At 54.0% G+C, this 15,881-nt stretch overlaps 5 protein-coding genes across 5 annotated transcripts; 2 read left to right on the top strand and 3 right to left on the bottom strand.

The window, feature by feature from the left end:
• Window positions 1-1,322: 1,322 nt before the first annotated feature.
• On the bottom strand, window positions 1,323-1,916 carry CTAM01_03009 (50S ribosomal protein L11; the record flags this gene model as incomplete). The annotated part of the gene is made up of 2 exons (XM_060519047.1): window positions 1,323-1,658; window positions 1,785-1,916. 2 exons carry the CDS (start codon window positions 1,914-1,916, stop codon window positions 1,323-1,325), a joined length of 468 nt encoding a protein of 155 aa, XP_060386046.1.
• A 473-nt stretch (window positions 1,917-2,389) lies between these two features.
• CTAM01_03008 (uncharacterized protein) lies at window positions 2,390-3,718 on the top strand (the record flags this gene model as incomplete). The annotated part of the gene is made up of 4 exons (XM_060519046.1): window positions 2,390-2,412; window positions 2,476-2,691; window positions 2,754-3,555; window positions 3,614-3,718. The coding sequence occupies 4 exons, from the start codon at window positions 2,390-2,392 to the stop codon at window positions 3,716-3,718; spliced, it is 1,146 nt and encodes a 381-aa protein (XP_060386045.1).
• Window positions 3,719-4,508: 790 nt separating this feature from the next.
• On the top strand, window positions 4,509-5,549 carry CTAM01_03007 (histone H4; the record flags this gene model as incomplete). Its single annotated transcript, XM_060519045.1, has 5 exons — window positions 4,509-4,686; window positions 4,824-4,839; window positions 5,123-5,210; window positions 5,289-5,351; window positions 5,442-5,549. 5 exons carry the CDS (start codon window positions 4,509-4,511, stop codon window positions 5,547-5,549), a joined length of 453 nt encoding a protein of 150 aa, XP_060386044.1.
• A 1,479-nt stretch (window positions 5,550-7,028) lies between these two features.
• Window positions 7,029-8,598, bottom strand: CTAM01_03006 (acetyltransferase; the record flags this gene model as incomplete). The annotated part of the gene is made up of 2 exons (XM_060519044.1): window positions 7,029-7,924; window positions 8,484-8,598. The coding sequence occupies 2 exons, from the start codon at window positions 8,596-8,598 to the stop codon at window positions 7,029-7,031; spliced, it is 1,011 nt and encodes a 336-aa protein (XP_060386043.1).
• Window positions 8,599-12,920: 4,322 nt separating this feature from the next.
• Window positions 12,921-13,816, bottom strand: CTAM01_03005 (uncharacterized protein; the record flags this gene model as incomplete). The annotated part of the gene is made up of 2 exons (XM_060519043.1): window positions 12,921-13,234; window positions 13,315-13,816. The coding sequence occupies 2 exons, from the start codon at window positions 13,814-13,816 to the stop codon at window positions 12,921-12,923; spliced, it is 816 nt and encodes a 271-aa protein (XP_060386042.1).
• Window positions 13,817-15,881: the final 2,065 nt, after the last annotated feature.

The raw sequence follows: 15,881 nt of genomic DNA, 5'->3' as shown, positions 1-15,881 counted from the left end.
GCCCACTAGCCCGATACTCACTTTCAGAGCACATGCCGAGACGTACCTTAACTGGCCTGCCTTCGTCCCGCCCTTCCGCCCTACGGACACCGCCGCATCTCCGGTCCCAGACCGACGAGTCCAGCTGCCCCAGCACAGTGGCGTGGTTGCTGATGTGTTGCACCTGCAGCATGAAAACGGCCACTGTTCCGTCACATCACCGGCTTCGAATCGGTCCCACACTGATGAGGCTTGGAGGCGCTCTTGCAGATGACAGGCTGCTGCTGATGGAGCCCTTTATCCAGGCACGCTGCAAAAGAGGACCGCCTTCCAGGGGCACCAGGTGGGAAAATCTCCATCGGCATGGCCCTGGCATTGTCTAGATCTGGGCCTGCATTTCGTCGCAACCAGCTGGCCTCCACCGACGGAGCTAAAGCATCTGCCACTGGGACCCGTTACCCGATACTGCACAGCAAGTACCTTCTTGCGCAAGCTTCTTGGAGGAACCGTCGCATTATAGGACAGGCAAGGAACTGCCTACGACACGCTTCACTGACAATGAGGAGGAAGACGTGTAAGCCTTTCAGTCTCGACAGATTTGTCGATCTCGATTGCGAAGCTTCGGGAGACTTTGAACCATCTCTTCCCCACTGATGTGCTGGCTTTGCCGCTTGCATATCAGTTCTAGACCGCTGATCGCACATTTGACTTTGGAACGACCTTGTCAACTATCCCCCAATCCTGTGGTTCAGCACGACACAATGAGACTTTCCCCTCACACCATCTCAATTCGACATACAAAGTTCTGGCGGGCCATGATCCAATCCGCCCGGCGACTTACTCAAGCAGGCGTGTAACAATTGGCATTTTGTCATAATCTCTTGGTTCTACATCGATTTTTCCCTTCCGAATCCTTAGACAACGGCCAGACAGCTAGTCGTTTCGGTCTCCCACGGACGGTTGGCGTACTCGCACTATCGTGCGCAAGTAGAAGCGTGAGAACGGACTTCGCCTCAAAACGAGACATATATTCAACGTCACTGCTTAGTTGGGACTTCTGGGGCGCATGAAGCATCCCTTCAGGCGTGCCATGTTCCGACCACGCGGCGCTAGTGTATGAATGTTTTTTTTGTCACCGTGCTCTGCCTTTGCTTGGCGGTTGAGATTCTCATCGTACAGTGCCTCCTGTCTGCTATGATAACGTCGCCTCGTCTCGATCCTCTAATAATTGTACATGGGCACGCTCTTCTTCGTTTGAGATGGTATACAAGTGGATGCTTTCTTTCCGCGCCTGACTCCGTTTTTATACGTGGTTGAAAATAGACTGTTGTAGGACACGTGCTCTATGGCACGACGTTGATACCAATGGACTTGCACTGGTAGATGACGGAGCGGCAGATGGCCTCGAGGCTGAGACCCGATAGACGCATTTCCGTCTGCTTGATCTTGGCGATCTCGTATACGTGCTTCAAGCTGACGGTGCCGACCGTCTCCTTTCCGGGGTTGGTCGCGCCCTTCCGCTTGCCCTTCTTGCCGACCGGCACCTCGGCGGCGTTGAGAAGAAGCCAAGATGTGTGAGGTGTGCGGATGTCAAAGTGGAATGATCGGTCGCCTCGGACAGTGACTCGACAAGGCATCGGCGTGCCGGTGATGATGTGTGCTGTCCTTGCATTGAACTCCTATCGATTGAGCAAAGACACGTTAGCATTGATCTCAACCATGGCATAACCAACCCCTTAAAAGCACAGATGTTGGGCAGAGAGTGGCATGTGTTGCTTCATCAGAGTCCCAAGGGCAAGTCTCACCTTGCAAAAATCCATCGACTTGACACCCTTGCTACCCAGCGCAGGACCAACAGGCGGACTCGGGCTGGCCTGCCCAGCGCCCACGATGAGCTTCACGACCTGGTCGGCAACTGTCGCTCCTCTCTTGGACATGGTGACGGATATACAGACGAGTCTGCTCGTTGGGGAAAAGGGGGGTGATGGGTGGGTGGTGATGGGCAGGTATATTGCACCGCGCGACAGACAACTAAGCTTCAATCAATCAGACCTGATGCTGCACCTTTTCGGAGGTGGAAAATTTAGGAGCCTTGAAGCACCAGCCACGCGCCAAAGGTCCAAGCGACCGGGATGCTCGGGGGAGCGCAGGATCCACCCTGGTCGCATTAGCCACAGTTTCACCGTCATTGGGTCGTGGGATGACCCCTCGGCCCCTCCGCTGGCTCTTGTTTGGGGCGGTCAACTCAACTTCTTCTCAACTCGGTTTTCCTCTTAAGAACACCACCAAGAAGCTTGTTTCTCTTGTTACCCGTGTATAGACCTGCTGCATTTTACCGCCATCGACGACCACCTTTTATACCCCTCCCGTTTCCATCCGTCGTCACCCGTTCACGCGTCCTGCCGTCAACATGTTCAAGTGGGCGCAACAAAAGTAATTAGTGTTTGCCGTCCCTCAATGTTGCGTCAGCCAAGGCTAACCTTTTGATTCTGCCAGGCTCGCCGATGTGGCAGGTACCCAAGAGCCCATCTACGGCCCAACAGCTATCAGATCCGTCGCCGAAGAGGCCAAGACGACTACCCACACGGAGACCACCAAGGATGACTTGAAATGGATTGCGGCCGACTCGACCTCTGTTGAGACGCAGAGCTTCTACCTCATGGGCGACAACGGACACCTTGGGCTGGCCCAAATCATCTACAGCAACGTTGGGTATGGGATAGCTTCCTTGTCTTTCACACCTGTCTCTTTATGCTGACCCTATGTTCAAACAGTGGCATCCGCACAACATGCCAGTTCAACGCCAAGATCTTCTACCCCAACAAGTCGAAGCCGACGCTCTGGGAGACCACACAGCTCAGCCACTACGAGGTGAGCGAAGACCGGATGTCCTTTTACGCCGATGACTGCGCCGTCGAGCTGTCCGAGGACGGCACCTACTACACGATCAAGAGCATGAACTCGGAGAACGCCATTGTCAACCTCAAGGTCACCCGCATGTCGCCCGGCTTCCACGCTGGCAAGACGGGCAAGACGCTGTTCGGCACCGACATGTCGAAGCCCTGGGGCACCATGCGCCACGCCTTCTGGCCGCGCTGCATCACCGAGGGCACCATCACCACCAAGGACGGCGCCGTCGACTTCAAGGGTCGGGCCTTTTACGTGTACGCGCTGCAGGGCATGAAGCCTCACCACGCGGCGGCCAAGTGGAACTTTGTCGACTTCCAGGGCCCCAACTACTCGGCCGTCATGATGGAGTACACCACCCCTCCCTCGTATGGTTCGACCACGGTCAGCGTTGGCGGTATCGCCAAGGACGGCGAGATGATTTACGGTGGCGTCACGCAGACGGCCAAGCACACCAAGGCGAAGAACGATTCCGTCAACGAGTGGCCCGAGCCCGAGGAGATCAAGTTCACTTGGTCCGGCACGGACAAGGATGGCAAGGCCGTGGAGGGTGTCATTGAGGGCCCTCTGGGCGAGAGGCTGGACAGAGTGGACGTACTGGCTGAGGTCCCCGGCTTCGTCAAGAAGATAGTAGCTGGCACGGCCGGCACCAAGCCGTACATTTACCAGGTAAGTCCCCGGGTCGAGCCCCTAGTGGCTCAAGGAACTAAGCTGACAACGATTACAGTACTGCCCGACAGAGAAGAAGCTCACTTTGAAGCTCAAGATTGGAGACCAAGAAATCTCCGAAGAGGGTCTCTGCTTCAGCGAGGCCACCTTCATCTCCGAATAGACGTATGGACAATGAAACGACGGCGATGAAATTCTTGGGTAGTTGTTGCCGGTCTGGTTAGGCGTTCAGATGGGGGCTATGGTCACTCGTTGAATTGGGTACGCATACTTGTTCTATAAAGTTGTTCTAATACAAATACACACTTTCAACATTCTGAATATGTCGTGCAAGTTTCTGATCACTGAAAATCCTGTGCTCCCGCAGTCAGCATAGCTCCTCGTGCCAAAGTGCTTCAGCTCTCAGCTATCTTAAAGCTGGGGCATCACATAGACCCCGACCCCGACTTCAGAGTTTCTATCTTGAAACAAGACATATGACAAACATTCGCCGGCAAGTTCCCTGCACCTGCATTGCGAGCGATGAGTTTTGACAGTGTGTGGTGTGTGATTCTACGGTGTTTTTGCACGGGGCATTCCAGCACGGGCCATGTTGAACCGATAAGACTCGAGACGTGACCGATAAGGCAAGGCAGAAACGTCCCTGCCGCACCTGTCTCCATTGGATCGATGGCAGGTACCTACCTACTGCGCAGTAAGTCCACTGCCCTGCATCCAGTGCTTCTATTGTCTCTGGGTACCTCAAGACCTCCTTAGCTTACGGTTATTCCCCCACATAATCGCTGCCAACTCCCCCGTCCCAAGTCCCCAACAACAGTCCCCAAGCGGCGCGTCCACCCACCCACCCACGGATCCTCACCTTCACCTGCCAGTTCGGCGATTCACGATCTAAAAGAAAACACCAGCAATTTTCCTCATTCCACAGTCTACACTGACTTCATCACTATTTCACCATGCCGCCCGCGCCCGCATTTCGCGGCGGCCCGTGGGCCTCGAGCTCCGGCGGCAAGCGCGGCACCGCTTCAAAGGTGCATCAAGGCGGCAAGGGCAAGACTGTGTTGCAGAACGCGGGGACCGGTGCAAAGAGACACCGGTCAGTGGTCTCCTTTTATCGATCTTCACTTACGGCAGGTGAGATTCGGCTACTGACTAGGAGAATTAGAAAAATTATGAAGGATTGTATCCGGGGTATTAGTATGTTGCACTTGACTCAGTTGACGGCTTATACACACTTGGATTTGAGGAGCTGACCCGGATTACTCGTTTAGCTAAGCCTGCTATTCGGTATGTTTTTCTTCCTTGATTGCAGGAGGTTTTCTCCTTGATTGAGAATTCTTGAGGCTCCCGGGTGAGGCGGATGGTCTCGGGGTTTCCCTGAGATGACGGTGATGAAGGGGACTTGAGTTGAGCTCTTCCTCGATCGAATCTCATTTCAGTCTCATCACGCACATCATCATCCTATCCCACTTCACCTGCGTCTCTCTACCATGGCGACTACCTACATCTACCTCCTTCCCCCTTCCCTTTGAGAAATGATTTTTAAGCTAACTGCTTTCTCTCACTCTAGTCGTCTGGCTCGTCGTGGCGGCGTCAAGCGGATTTCCGCCATGATCTACGACGACGCTCGTGAGGCCCTGAAGACCTGGCTCGAGTCTGTAAGTACACACTCTCACATAAATCGAATTCTGTTTGTTTGTTTTTGGCTTCATGAAAGGCCAACGAGTTACAAATAGGTCCTAAGAGACTGCGTGACATATGCGGAGCATCGGAAGGCGAAGACTATCACTATTCACGATGTAAGTCTCATGACCTGCCTCCGTCAGATTCTAGTGGCAGGGCCGGTGTTGTTCTGTGATGATTGGTATCTGAAGTTTCCCTCCCCTTAGGTCTTGCATTCTCTGGCCCGCAAAGGCAAGCCTATCTACGGCTTCGACCCCGATACCTTTGTCGACCCGAAGTCGCGCAAGGCAAAGGCAGCAGGTATCCAGGGCTGAGAGGGTTGGCCGGTTTACCTCCTCTTGTGTCTCTTCAAGCTTTAGAGAGGTAAGCTGTGAGTCAAAAACGCCAAAAAGGATTTCCACCATCAGTCAGAAAAGCGTGCCATCACCACAGCTATTGATTAGACCTTATCACCCTTTCTGGGTCCTTCTTTACTTGTCTTGTGAGGTATAGGCACCTCTGGCGTTTACGGTTGAAGTGAGTATGGACGATAAAGGACTACGGAATAGGGATATGTGTGTGTCTCACTTTCTTTCTGGATCCCGACGTTGGGGTTATGAGGCCTTGCAAAAGAGGGTCCTCGATGGTCAGGAGAATCTCGCGTGGGGATGCGCGAAACTTATCGACCGCCCGAAGCGACGGAGGAGAGAGATATCATGTCATCGCGAAGAAAAGACTGAAAGAAAAGGGTTTTGGAGACTCCTCTCCGGACATCCGATCCTCAGGAGGGAGGAAGGAATGGACATCCCGTCCGTTGTCAGTTCTCGATCCTGGGCACATGAGCAGACAAAGTCAGTAGTATACGGCGTCAGCGAAAATGAAGTGAGATTTTATCGTAAGCCAGCTCTCGGCGGAGCGCGGGATGAGCGCAACGAGACGATCAGTCGTGAATGATGTAAGCCATGTCGAGGCAATCTAGGTCTTTTCTATTTTGGGATGTTTGAGTCGTATATTGACATCGGATCGTGATTGAGACTAGTTTCTGGGTAAATGGGCGAGATTGAGCGTCATGACTTGGGAAACCATCAGGATTCGTGCTTCAGCTGCCCTGTCTGAGTAGCCAACTGTCCTTATTGCATCCCGCTGGGAAGTGTTATTTGTAGCTGATCACAGAACGGCTGCAAGTTTTCAACCATACGTTGTTCGCCGCAGTCCAAGAAAGTGTGAACAGATAGATACGTTGCCAAACGAAGGGTTTATATTAGGCAGCAGGAGGGAAGGGGACGGATGATCTGCGAGGACCTCTCTCCCACTCTTCCCTTTCCCCAAGCTGCACGTCTAGTGATATCTTCTTGCCACGTCCACGTCTCCACGCTCTTTAACGGGAAGGGTGTACCACGAAGAACTCTTGACTCCCTCCCCAAATCTTTCCGCTCTATACAAATTGTATAATCGCCACCCGAGGCGCCCAGTATAAAGATGAAAAGCCGTTTGATATAACGAGGGGTATCGTTTGAAAAAGATAAGACAACCAAAAGATAAGAGAGATGCCCGCGGGATCCTACACCAGCAACGTGTCAATGACACCTGGTCCGTCGTTTCCCACAGCTCTAGGGTATATTTGTAACCAATTTCCATCGACCGTCCCCGCCTAGTTGTCCGAAAAGAGGGAACAACAGAAGAAACACACGCACGCGCGCGAACACACCAAAGGTTGCGAATAAGTGGGTAGTAGCAATACGAGATAGAACAAATGTCTGTTGTGTTCTTTAGATGATGGAGAAGTGAGACGACGACGACGACGACGACGATCTTCACCTCTTCTTCTTGGTGAGCTCCCGCTCAGCCAACACGCCATCGAGTGTCTTGGCGGCCCAGCGCTCGCGCTTCCTAAACACGCCGTTGAAGAACTCGGGCATGACCATGCGGCTGTTGGCGTGCTCGAGCGCGAAGCCGACCTCTGCGTCCTTTCCGCACCGCTCGCGCGTGATGCGGACCGCCTCGTCGAGCATGTCGGTGCCGACGCCTTTACCGCGGTACCGGAGCTTCGTCGTCCAGGCGCGGATGATGCCCTTTCCGCCGCGGAAGCTCCAGGCCTTGTTGCGGCGCCGGCTGCTGAAGGTGGAGGCGACGGCCGGGCTCGCGGGCTCCAGGTGGAGCACTAAGGCGCCGACGAGCTCGTTCCCGAAGCGGGTGCCGAGGACGAGGTCCTCTTCGTCGGCGGAGGCGTCCGGGTGGGGCCGGATGAAGGACCAGGACATTTGCTCTGCGAGGGGCAGGTAGCCGCTCGTCGCCCAGCGGATAGCGAGGAGGTAGGTCATGATAACGCCGCTGAAGAGGGTGAAGGCTAGGCCGATGTCGCCTTGGCGTGCGTAGGAGTACTGGTAGGCGACGCCGAGGGTGGCTGTGAGGCCTGCGAGCGGGACGGGGTGGAAGACGAGTGAGTAGGCGGCCTGTTGGCGCTGCTGGGCGATGGAGTCTGCTACGAGGTGGAGGGCTTCGGCCTTATCCTCGCGGGTGGAGAGGACCTCGAGCGACAAAGGAGGGATGTCGTCAAAGGGGTCGAGAGTCTGAGATGTTGCCAGCGGAGACGGGGCTGCCGGGCGGTGGGTATTGGAAGCCACCGTAGGCTGGAGGACGGGTGTGTTGGTGTTGGATGACATGGCGGATGGGTTCAGGACCAAGTTGGCGCGGAGAAATGTGAAGAAGGCTGGATAGACTGGTCAGTTTGCTTTCGTCGTGATGCCGGGTCCAAGTTGAGAGCATTAATGAAAGCCAAGTGGAAAGAGGAAGAAAAAAAAAAGGAAATGTGGTCATGTAGTGAAGTGACTTGCGAGGTTGTGACAGACAGGATGAAAAGCTTGTCAATAGTTGAGATGAGATTTTTGTGTTCCACGTCCTCTTCTGGATTGGTTCTAGAGCACCGAGAGGCCGATAACCGTGAACGTGACCGAAACTTTCGGCGCTTTTGCTGCACGTTCTGAAAAAAAGCCAGATCCCCAAACGATCCTGCCGGAGCGTTGGAAAATGAGATTGGATGAACTTGATGACGATGTTCGGGTTTTGGTGTAGGCGGTATGATTGAGTTGTGAAAGAGACACACAACACGAAGTGAGGTTGAATGGAAATGCCAAGGTGAGAGGAGAGGTAGCGTTGAAGAATATGTGGCCAAGAAGAATTGATTTAAAGAGCCGCAGGGCAGAAGCGCAGGGAAGACGCAACGAGAAACCAAATGAGGGAAGAGAAAAAAAATTCGTGTTAACTCTTACCTGCGCTTGTCTTGATTGCGGGGACCGCATGATTGAAGGTATCGGTAAGGGCATTGTGAGAGTGCCAGTTGCTCACATTGAGCTCGCGAATGCCCATGTGGTGTGGTGAATCCATCTTATTGGCCCGTTGGTCTAGTCGACTTGACGACCCAGTTTCGTTGCTGGCTGTCCGGTCCTGGAAGGAGAAATCGGTCGCTTATTAGGCGGGCAATTGTACGGATACGTCTCGTCTTGTTGGGGGCGGGTTTGCCGTCAAGACTAGGGAGAACCGCCGGTAACAGGAAATAAAAGACGCCGGCTCTGGGGTGGTTGGAAATTGGAGAGTTGGGGCTGGTTGAATTCTTAGTGGCGGCAGCTGGCGACAGACGATGGTAAGCGCCGCCGCGAAGCTCAAGATGGATGGTGGTCTCGTGAGGTTGTAAAGTGGAAAGAAGAGAGAGGACCCTGTCACGGGAAGGGGGGCTGCAACATGGATCGATGGGTTCCGTCTATCGTCTATATATCCTCCAGGGTTGGCCAGGTCAGGTCGTCCAAAGAAGGCCCCAAATACGTCGTTCGTTCGTGTCTTTGGCGTCGGCGTTGGGGGTGGCTGGAATGTCCAGGGAACAGAGTTGTTGGTGGCCGTTGCGTTATGCCCTTGGGTATTAGTAGTATGGTGGTTTATCGCCGGTAAGGTTGGTCTGGTCAAGGTCTGTGGTGCCTGGGTCTTGGACTGTGTCTGTTGGTTTTGAGTCGGCCGTTGGACTTGCACACAGACAGGTATCTGTAAGATGAATCGCCCGCGCACCCGTCGTCGGGGATCCCGTCCCAAAAGTGGCTGGTGAAGGGGGCTTGATGAAGAAAGAAGCCAGGGGAAGAGGGAAAGAAACAAAGCTCGGAAAAAAGGATTAAATAGAGAGTAAGAAGGGTCTTGTGGTATTTGTTACTTTGTTACTTGACCCCCGTTCCTTCGTCCAGCAAAATGGGAAGACTAATAAGTGGGAAATGAAGAAGAAAAAGGCTTGGGACCTTAAAAATCTGCAGGAAAAGGAAAATTTTGAAGAGTGGGTGGACTTTGGTTAAGTAGGATCGGTAGGCGTGGGCTGGACAGGACTGGACTGGACAGGCCCGGGGATGGATGAGAGAGAGCTGCGAGCACTGATCAATGAGCAACGAGCATGGAGCATGGGATGGGATGGATGGGGAATCGGGATGGGCATGGGAGAAGGGCAAGAAAAAGAAGAGAAAGATTGTCGTCGTGTGCGCGTGCGAATGGGAACCTCCTTCAAACCAAGCTTCGAAACGAAGTACCTCCGCCGCTAGACGTTAGACGTACGGCACAGCCAAGCTACTTTGGGTCTCTTTTCCTTCAGCTCGAACCGGGGCTGCTTGCTGGTAATACGTATTGCTACTCTTTTTTCCCTCTGCCTCTTATGATTCTTAACCAGGAGACCATGACCGTCACTCTGGAAACCTCACCCCCCAACCCAACCTGGAAGTGTCATGTATCTCTTTTCTCGCTGCGCCGGTTTTTTTGTTGGTGGCTTGATGCATGTGGGTGAGCTAGAGGTGAGGTATACCGCATGTTACCGCCATATCAACCCTAATATCCGTATCATCGGGTCGGATGGCACCACTGGTTGGTTGTTTCTGCGCTCTCTTGGCTCCTCTCTCCTGTCTATCTCTTTCCGCGGTGACGCCAGTGGTTGGATGCATTTGCAAGAGATACATGGAGACGCACTCACACACACACACTCTCTCTCTCTCTCTCTCTTCCTCCATGTCTCTCCGTCTCTTCTTCCTCACCCTCTCTCCCGCTGTATCTCTCTTTCTCAGACACATACTGACAGACAACCCCCCGGTCAACGTGCTTCTCGCGCCAGCGCCAGTGTCGCGCGTGCGGCGTGCTGCTGGGACCAGCAGAACCTAGGATGGTGATGGCAAGGGCTGGGCGGTGGGAAGGATTGCAGCAAGCAGTAACAGCTACTGCAAGAAGCAGGGCAAGCCGCAAATCCGCACCCGCCGTCTTGCAGATTTCTGATAAGGGTCCCCCCTCGCCGAGTGCGCGTGTCACCCGTGTCACCGTGTCTCCGGAGCTTCTCACAGGCTCGATAAGGCGGAACCATGGGAACGCCAATCATGACTGGCGGGGCCGCCGCCATGGCTTGTCAAGCCCAAACAAGGCGGCGAGCGTGCTGCCAGCGTCTGGGACCAACGGACGGGGTTCTTGGCTCGGCCGGCGAGTGGGTGGTGGGGGGAGCAAAGACTGAACAGAGTGAGAGACTGACAGACTGTGACCTTGCCCAGACCAAAGGGGGTGGTGGGGTGCCCAGCCTGGTGGAGGGGTCCTTGTCAGTGAGTCGAGTGTCAGGATCCGATCCAACGCGACGTGACCCAATGCATCATGGATGTGACTTGCTCCCTATCCTCCTCTCAGGCTCCTCCCATCCCCCCCTGGTAGTGGTAGCGTAGCCCAGAGCAGCCGCCCCCTAGCCCCCCCGGTCTCCAATCGACGGCCTGGGCCCAGATTCTTTCTCCGAACCATCGTCTATTGTTTTTTTGGCGTCTGTCTAGATGTGATGGTCTTTGATGCCATCGGTTTCGAAGAGTCGTCATTCGTCGCAGCTCTTTGCTGGCAAGCAATCAGAGGGGAGCTATTGGCGATGCACAGGCCATGGATTGCGTACATATCTTTCGCGTCCTAGTTCTACGAATAGAGAGATGAGAAGTAAGAGGAGGTAGGTTAGGTGAGGTCGCATAGGTATCTCTCGCATACTCTCACCTCGCACTCTTTCACATTTGCCCTTCCGACATTTTTTCGATATCAGAGTTTCTTGGGGTTAGGCGCGGCGGACTTGGCAAACGGGTGGGTGACATTGCTTCAGACCGCAAGGTTGCTGATTGTCGATTCTGCAAGATGCTGTGTCTCTGGCGTCACTCTGTGAAGCCCCCGAAAAAAAGCTGAAGGTGTGCTGGTAACCCAACTTGGTGGTGTTGGAACTGGCACCACTGACTGACTGGGTTCGTGGTGGTGGTTGGGTGTTGGGGCCTCTTTCTTGGGTGTGGATGGCATGGACCAACGCCATTTTGAGGGTGGTGGTGGGATGAGTGGGATGGGATTGGACTCATTGGATTGGATTGGATGTCTTGGAACTGATAGCGAATTCGCCCGGTAGGCTGGCAGCAGAGAGAGCCAGAGAGCCAGCGAGCGGCTGGTCCGGCCGAAGAAGAAGCAAATCTGTCGACTCAAGCTCGACATGGGCAATGATGCGAGTGAGGCAAGTTGCAGCTCAAGTTGCAGCACGCGGAAAAAAAAGGTTTGATTGCGGGCAGATCAATCAGCTCAGTTCCATTACACTAAAGTACCTAGGTAGTTGCTCGCTCTTTCCCGATGCCGTGGCACGTACGGATGTACTATGTATCTCTCTTGCAATGGCAAGTTCTCGTGGTCTGCAACTTCCTCGGGATTCACGCACGTTGCTGATTCAGTATCAGCTTACAAAGTACCCCCTCGGATTGTCCTTGCCGTCAATAAACCAAATGACGTGTGCCACGGGGATCACAGCGGGGTGAGAGTTTCTGCTTTTGATTAACACGATGACTCCAGTTCTCTAGAGCAATATCAAGAAGAGAACTCAGTTTCAACCAACAACCAACATCGACACCGGCCCATCTAGGATGTAAAGTACTACTATGAGCATCTGCCCTACAATGTAGTTTACGGAGTAGGTGACGTTCACCCAAGAAAGTCTCACCCCTCCAAATTGACCTCCCCCCCTCTTCTCCCCCAGATTGAGCTTCACAAGCATCCACCAGCAGCAACATCCTTGCCGGGCGCGAATCACGGCTAATCCGCACCACCAGTTTGCTGCCCTTTTCTTGCTTTTACTCCCTCTATCCTTACCTGGTTATCCGTATTTGCTGTCTGTTCGCCAAGATCGCCCGCCAACATTCAATATCTAAAGTCCGTCCGCCGCCGAAGAGGGAATTGACTGGCCGTTCACGGCTGATCAAACTATTGCCTTATCTCGTGAGAAAATGCAACGCTGCAGAGTAAGAAAAGACGCGAACAAGCCCGTGACAGCGCGGCATCAAACGAGGCAAGATAAGAAGAGCAGCGCCGCGCCTTGCATAATGACGTGCCGCATCATCTTCGCGAGGCCAATTAGACAAAGATTCGAGGTGATAAGGTTGAATTCTCCGGGGGACAATCAATCCAAGGCCGTGTTGCCGCATCATTCTCAAAATGGCTAGCCAAGTAATACTGATGTTGGCTTTTTGGTTAACCTTCCTATTAATGTGTCTAAATGTGACCTTAAAATTTCCCCTGCTCAAATACCACGCATCCAAGTATCCGTACTCCGTACCCCAAAGATTGTATCCCTCGAGGTACCTCGGCCTTCTGAAATTCCCCAAATGCACGGCTTATCGACAACTGCCCTAGACAAGGAACCCATACTATACTGAGCCGGTAGCAAGCGGAGAAAGCAATGTCGTCTGCCCAATGATCCACGACTCGGAGACGATGGAGCAGACGGCGCCTGCCGGGTTGGCGAAGCCGGCTACAGTGTACAAGCCGGGCGGGAGGGTGAGGGTGCCGTTGGCCACGGCCGACGTCGTCGGCACGGTAAACGGCGGGGCGACGGTCGTGGTGAAGCTGCTGACGGTGGTGGTGAGGCTGCCGCCCGGGCCGGTGCTGACGATGGTGCTGCCGACAGTGGTAACGCTGCCGGACGCCGTGGTGGTGCCGCCGTTGTTTCCACAAGTGGATGCTTTTCTTGGTGTTAGTGAACATGCGTCTTACAGCTTCCATCCAACAAGACAAAAAATAAGTAGAAAGGTGGAAACATACCAACAACGGGACCGAGTTGAACGGGAGCGCAGTTCGCTGGGTACGACACGGTCGGGTCAGCAAAGGTAGCATATACCTGGCCCGCCGCGTCCTGGCAGAACCCAGCCTGGCCGCCAAAGAAAGCCGGGTTTGACCAGGTCAGCGCGCCGTTGCGGAGAGCAAAGGTGACGGTGATGCTTCCTGGCGGGCTGATGGGCCGGAGGGGGATGAAGGGCGTCCCCGGGTTCACGGATATGACTGAATCCCCGACGACGAGCTGGCCGAGCGTGTTCAGGCTGAATTCCGCCGCCACGCCGCAGTCGCTGGTGATGGGGTTGGCGGCCGTGTTGATGAAGCCGCCGGCCGTCTGTCGCTTGCTGATGCCGTTGCTTCGCTCACGAAGGGCGGGGATCGAGGGCTGAGGGGACCCGTCGCCGCCGACGAGGTCGGGGATGGCGCTGGCGTAGGCCCCTGCTACGTAAGATGCGGCGGCCAGGGCCGCGACTTGCTTGAGGCAAACCATTGTGATAGTGATTGTGAGATGCCCAAGATTTACCCCTGCAAAGTGCAAAAACTTGGCGAGTGAAAGAATGGACAAGGGCAATAAAAGCACCGACTAGCTTGATATTGAACGAGTGACGAAACGAGGGTTGTGGAAAGATCGGGCACTAATCAGCGGTCAGGGTGTCTAAATGGCCGGGAAGGTTTCCGTATATAAGATACTGCAGGTCCTGTAAGCATGGCGATGGCCATCGGTTGAAAAGTCTGATGAATGTTAAACACCTGTTCGTCAGTCTGGAATGTGGGAAATGAAGCTCGCGGCCTAACAAGGGACGGGGGATGAAAGATCCATATGGTTCACATTCCTCAACTTCACGAGTGAAGTAGCACAGTTAGAAGGGGAGCCAACGGGAGCAATCATGTGCCTGCCCACAAGAAAGACCCGATTCTTTGGACTGCCACTGACGAAATCGCTTCCATACAATTACAAGCAGAGTCATATCTCTTCCTGACGCGTTTTCCAGTATCATACAAGTAACCAGATCAGACTCAAAGCTCCAAACGCCAGCTATGTGTCTTCGCGGAATAGGGGAGGCTGAGACAATGGCGCTGGATAATATGAAAAGGCACGTCGTCGACCTTTGAACGTTGGAATTCAAGTATATCAGCCGCAAACAGAGTCTCGGAGGTTAGAGCAGACAGGCGGCCCGGGGTCAGGTAGGCAATTACTCCATTTGGCATTTGGGTATTGTCCACTGTGGTCTCGGCCCGAACAGATGAAAAACACACTGAAGACTTCAGTATCAGCTGTCGAGGCAACGACCGGCTGGTGGTTGATGGTCTGCCTGTAGCATGTTGCTCCCTTTCTTGCGCCAAGCATACCAGGAGGGAATCCATCATTCAGTCTGTACGACTGTTGACTTCGCATGGCATGATGTGTAACGGTTGAGCAAGAATGCGTATAAGTCGCGATGCAGACCAGCTATTGGTCAGTGCCACCAGCCAATGCTTGCTGACTAAAGGAGCGGCAGTCAAGCATCTCTACGAAAAGCACGCATGATGAGTGGCCTCAACTTACGCCTATCAGCCCCATCCTGTACAACACCGTGAACATTTACTTAAACGCAGGTATCCGTACAGACGAATGCACATGTTGCCATATGGGGGCCAGCATCGTTCTGGCGGAGCTGACCAGTCTCCAGAGAATATGTCTGCAACTGCTGACGTACTCCAGTCGATGTCGATCCCCGTCGAGGACGATTCTGTAACCGATGCCTGCAAGCTGTAATCGACTAAAACAAAATCCCCGCATCTGGGCCACCCCTTGATGGACAACTCAAAGGCAGCTAGCCAAGCCAAGATGTTTTGGCCCGCCTCAAGTTGTGCTCTTATTCGCCCCGAGAAGTTCGCTCGAAGCTATGCGAATATGACACGATATGCAAGTGCTAGCAGAACGGACCGACGAGTTGACAGCTCCTGGTGCATCGAATTGGGCCCGCCGTAGCCGCTATACGTGATGGTTGGTTTAGAACTCTTCTGGTCCGGGGGAGAACATCTCGAACTCTCGAATCTCGACGACTCAACGGCTCGCCGTTGATGCATGTCTAAGCCCCCATCTTCTCTTTGTCGCTCTTTGGGAATCTGATTGGACCGTGTCAGCCTGCAACATGAATCCTTAGCTATGCGGTTCAAAGGAACGGTCGAGGGATGCCGTGCCACCGGCGATCCGCCCACATGCCCGATATTTGAAACAGTGGTTAAGTAGCTTTGCCGCATGTATGCTGTGCCCCCTTTGACGATCGCCCTCTGCCCGAAGCATGCCCTTCTTTTGGTCTGGAGTCTGGGCCAAATGGGGCGTCTTCGTGCAGGTTCGTGTCGTGAAGTGCCAAGAATAAGATGCTTCCTTGAAGATAGGTTGCAGCATCTACTTCATACAACATCGTCCGAAAAGGGGCCCGCTTTCCCCTAACAGATCTTCGAAACGCGCGCCCCCCCCCCCCCATGTCACCATTCGCTGTGGAGCCCATGACGCCGCCTGATGTCGACATAAAGTCGTCGAATTGGGGCGGGCGACGGATTGAGTCGGC

The sequence above is a fragment of the Colletotrichum tamarilloi genome, assembly GCF_030869305.1.
Source record: "Colletotrichum tamarilloi strain Tom-12 chromosome Unknown Scaffold_7.1, whole genome shotgun sequence".
Taxonomy (NCBI): domain Eukaryota; kingdom Fungi; phylum Ascomycota; class Sordariomycetes; order Glomerellales; family Glomerellaceae; genus Colletotrichum; species Colletotrichum tamarilloi.
This window is presented reverse-complemented; position numbering and strand designations above follow the sequence as displayed.